This window comes from Euphorbia lathyris, chromosome 4, assembly GCF_963576675.1.
Source record: "Euphorbia lathyris chromosome 4, ddEupLath1.1, whole genome shotgun sequence".
Taxonomy (NCBI): domain Eukaryota; kingdom Viridiplantae; phylum Streptophyta; class Magnoliopsida; order Malpighiales; family Euphorbiaceae; genus Euphorbia; species Euphorbia lathyris.
This window is the reverse complement of record NC_088913.1, coordinates 1137128-1140918: the sequence shown is the minus strand read 5'-3', so window position 1 is coordinate 1140918 and position 3791 is coordinate 1137128. Positions and strand designations below refer to the sequence as shown.

Sequence of the window (3791 nt, the reverse complement as noted above, 5' to 3'; positions counted from 1 at the left end):
TGGAAATTCCACTCTATGGGACGTTACACAGTCAAAAGTGCTTACAGGTTGGCTACAACTTTGGAAGCAGGTGAAAGATTTCATGTTCAGGGAGCTTGGAAAAAATTGTGGTATGCTGAAATTCCACAAAAGGTCCGACATTTTGGTTGGCAACTAGTACGAAATTGTCTCCCAACGCGTGTGAATCTTCTATTTCGTGGGTTACATGTATGTAGTACTTGTGTGATATGTAACGAACCTTGGGAGGATGGATGACATCTTTTTATTGAATGTGCAGGAGCTATAAGAGTATGGCAGAAGGTGGGGATGCTGGAACGAATTAATGCGGAGGCAACAGTGGCTGAGAATCTGACAGCATGGTTTCATAATATGATTAGAGCAGCACCAGAACAAATTCTGAAAACATTTTTGATGCACCTCTGGAGTTTATGGCAGGCTAGGAATACCCGTCTTTGGCAGTATGAGATTCGCACAACAGATCAGATAGTGGCTCAAGCTTGCACAGTACTTAATGATTGGTCAGAAGCAAATGCCTTGAGGAATCGGACTGGTACAGGAGAACAACGTATTGGAAATACAGTAGCAGGAAATAATTCATTCGCTACTTGCACGGCTTGGCACCCGCCATCGGAAGGATTTCTCTCGTGTTGTGTTGATGCCGCATGCTTTAACGCTGATGGTCGTGCAGGGATGGGAGCAACAGTAAGAGATGCAAATGGACAGTTTGTAATGGGAAGATGTGCGGGTTTGTTATGTTGTCCAACAATTCGAGAATGTGAGGCTGAAGCACTATTACAGGCTATGCAATGGCTAGAAGCTGTTGGAAGAAGGAATGTGGTTTTCAAATCTGATGCTAAACAAGTGATTGATGCAATAAACTCTAGTTATGTTGATGATTCCGAATTTGGGGATAGAATTATTCAAATATGATCGATTCTAACATCAAATGACGCTTACTCAGTCAAATGGATACGGCGGCAAGCGAATGGGATGGCACATGTGTTAGCACAGTCTTCTCGTTTATCTACTTGCCCTTCTTTTTTTAATTTATTACCGAGTTATGTTTCTGTTTCATTGTTACAATTTTGCCATGATTTGGCTCATTAATGCATTGTTTTTTTTATTCAAAAAAAAATTAACTCGAAATAGCAAATTATTATTTTTTTATTAATGTTTCCGGAGTATTTTAAAAAATATTGTAATTTAAACAATGTGAAATATTTAATAAAATGTAGAATGAACTGTTAATAATTATTTTTAAAAAAATCAGATAATATCTACCAGCTATTACAGGTGGTAACAATTTACATAAACAACAACAAACAACAACATATTAACTAAAAAGGCAATTCTAAAAATAACTCTGGTGGTTTCCTTTTATTTACGGACGAATGTTTGTGATTTTTTTTTCTTAACCTAATACATAAATAACCTACTGAACTTATCTAAATGTTGTAACTACCCGCTTCAATTTTCAATTATAACAACTTATCTATTAAACTTGTCAAATGGTAAAACATAATCCCAAATTGAGAATTTTTTTACCCCGTACTTGAAGCAACCGTAAAAACGTTTCACCTGATTATCACACTCCACGAGCATTGCAGCTTTTATATTTCACGTGTTTTTTTAATTGCAGTCCATGTCATCAATTTGGGGTTATGTAACAATTGGACAAGTTTAAGGGGTAAGTTGTTACAATTGAAAGTTCGGGGGAGGAGGCAGTTGCAATATTTAGACAATTTCAGGGGTCATTTATGTATTAGACCTTTATAAAAAGCTAATTTTTAAGTGTGAAAAGCAAATAGGAAGCATTAAAATTAACGACCAAACACCCCCTTAAAATTATATAGTAACACATTTATGTTTCTTCCATATAAAATTCAAATTCAAAAACAAAATCATATTTATATAAATATTCCATATTATGATATGCAATAAATTTATTAAATTCTTACCAAAAAATAAATTTATTAAATAATACTTTACACCTTAAAATATTATTTTCCCCAAAGTTAAAAACTTGAAACTCCACTTCAATTCCTCCCTGCCCCCACCACCACTGTATATATATAGCCCCACCGCTGCACCGCCGTCCCTATCACCGCCTCTCTTCTTGAGATTCCCATTTTCTTCTCAATCTCCGCCGTAGATTCTCCCCTCTCTCCCAAGTTTCAAACTTTCTTAAATCCCAACTCCATTTTTTATTTTCAGAGTTCAAATTCTGTCTGAAAATCAAAAAATGAACACAAAACTCATTCTTCTCCACCCTTCTATCCATAAAACCACCGCTTCCTCCGCCGCCTCCGGCCACCGTATCTGGTTACTGTTCATTCTCACTTTCTTCACTTTAGCTTTCACTCTCACTCTTTTTTCCTCCGCCATCCCAACCACCACCATCGCCGCCGGCTCATTCACCGCCTCCTCCGCTGCCGCCGCCGCCCTTCCACTATCTATCTCTAACGCCTTACTCCATTATGCTTCAAATTCCAACTCCACCACTCCCCATATGACCTCCGGTGAACTTTCTTCAATCGCCACCGTGCTCCACCGCTGCTCCTCCCCTTGTAATTTCCTCGTTTTCGGCTTAACCCATGAAACCCTTTTGTGGAAATCGCTGAATTTCCATGGCCGGACGATTTTCCTCGACGAAAGCGAGTATTTTGTATCGAATTTTGAAAAGAACCACCCGGAAATTGAAGCGTATGATATACAATACACGACGAAAGTAAGTGAAATGGCGTCTCTAATGTCCGTCGCGAAAAATCAGGTTAAAGACGAGTGTAAGCCGGTGCAGAATTTGTTGTTCTCCGATTGTAAACTCGGGATAAACGATATGCCGAATCATCTATATGAAGTTCCTTGGGATGTGATTTTGATCGATGGGCCGCGTGGGTATTTCTCGGGGGCGCCAGGGAGGATGTCGCCGATATTTACGGCTGCGGTAATGGCGAGAAGCAAGAAAATAGGCGGCGAAACGCATGTTTTCGTCCACGAATTTGATCGGGATGTGGAGAGGATTTTTAGCGAGGAATTTTTGTGCGACGAGAACTTGGTGGAAGCGGTGGATGCATTGGGTCATTTTGTTGTGGAAAGAAAGGGAGTTAATAGTTCCGAATTCTGCAAAAATTCTACTCGTTCTTCTTCGTCTTCGACGTCGACACAATTATCAACGACAAAGTTCGAATCTTTATCATCGGCAGATGATGATTGAAAAACTGTGTTGATCATTAATTACTTTTTATATTACTTTATATATATATATATAACTTTTTTTTCCGAAGTATAGAAATGTAACCGATTGCGAAAGTTAGGAATGATGAAAAAGATCAAATGTAGATTTCGAAAAATCATATTTTGCGGTAGTGTTGAGCAAAATAACTGGTAAAGGATTGCGAAACTGATAACCAAAATGAAATTTTTAGTTGATTCGGTTATTTTGATGCTCTGGTTTGATTTGGTTTGGTTTTCTTTTAAGCATGGTTTGATAATTAGTTATTAGTTGTTATTCCATAGAAAAAATCGGTTTAACCAAAACTGATTTGGAGTTTATATATAAATAAAAGAATTATAATCTTATTTTATATTTAATAAACCGAAGTATATGTATAAATATATTAGATTTTGAAAATGTTAAATCAATGTTCAACTTTAATAAAATTCAAATTTATAAGAGATATAATGTTTTTTTTTATAAATAAGTATATTTTCTTGATTTTTTTTTTTGGTAGGATATTTTCTTGATTTTTTTAATTTTAAATATTTTAAATGTTTCAGTTATTGAAATAATT

At 36.5% G+C, this 3791-nt stretch overlaps 1 protein-coding gene across 1 annotated transcript; it reads left to right on the top strand.

Moving 5' to 3' along the window:
- The first annotated feature begins 2057 nt into the window (after positions 1-2057).
- On the top strand, positions 2058-3338 carry LOC136225703 (protein IRX15-LIKE-like). Its single transcript, XM_066013815.1, has one exon. It carries the CDS (start codon positions 2243-2245, stop codon positions 3212-3214), a length of 972 nt encoding a protein of 323 aa, XP_065869887.1. The 5' UTR covers positions 2058-2242; the 3' UTR covers positions 3215-3338.
- The last annotated feature ends 453 nt before the right edge of the window (positions 3339-3791 follow it).

Coding starts and splice junctions, on each gene's coding strand:
- LOC136225703 (XM_066013815.1), top strand. CDS start 2,243: ATGAACACAAAACTCATTCTTCTCCACCCTTCTATCCATAAAACCACC.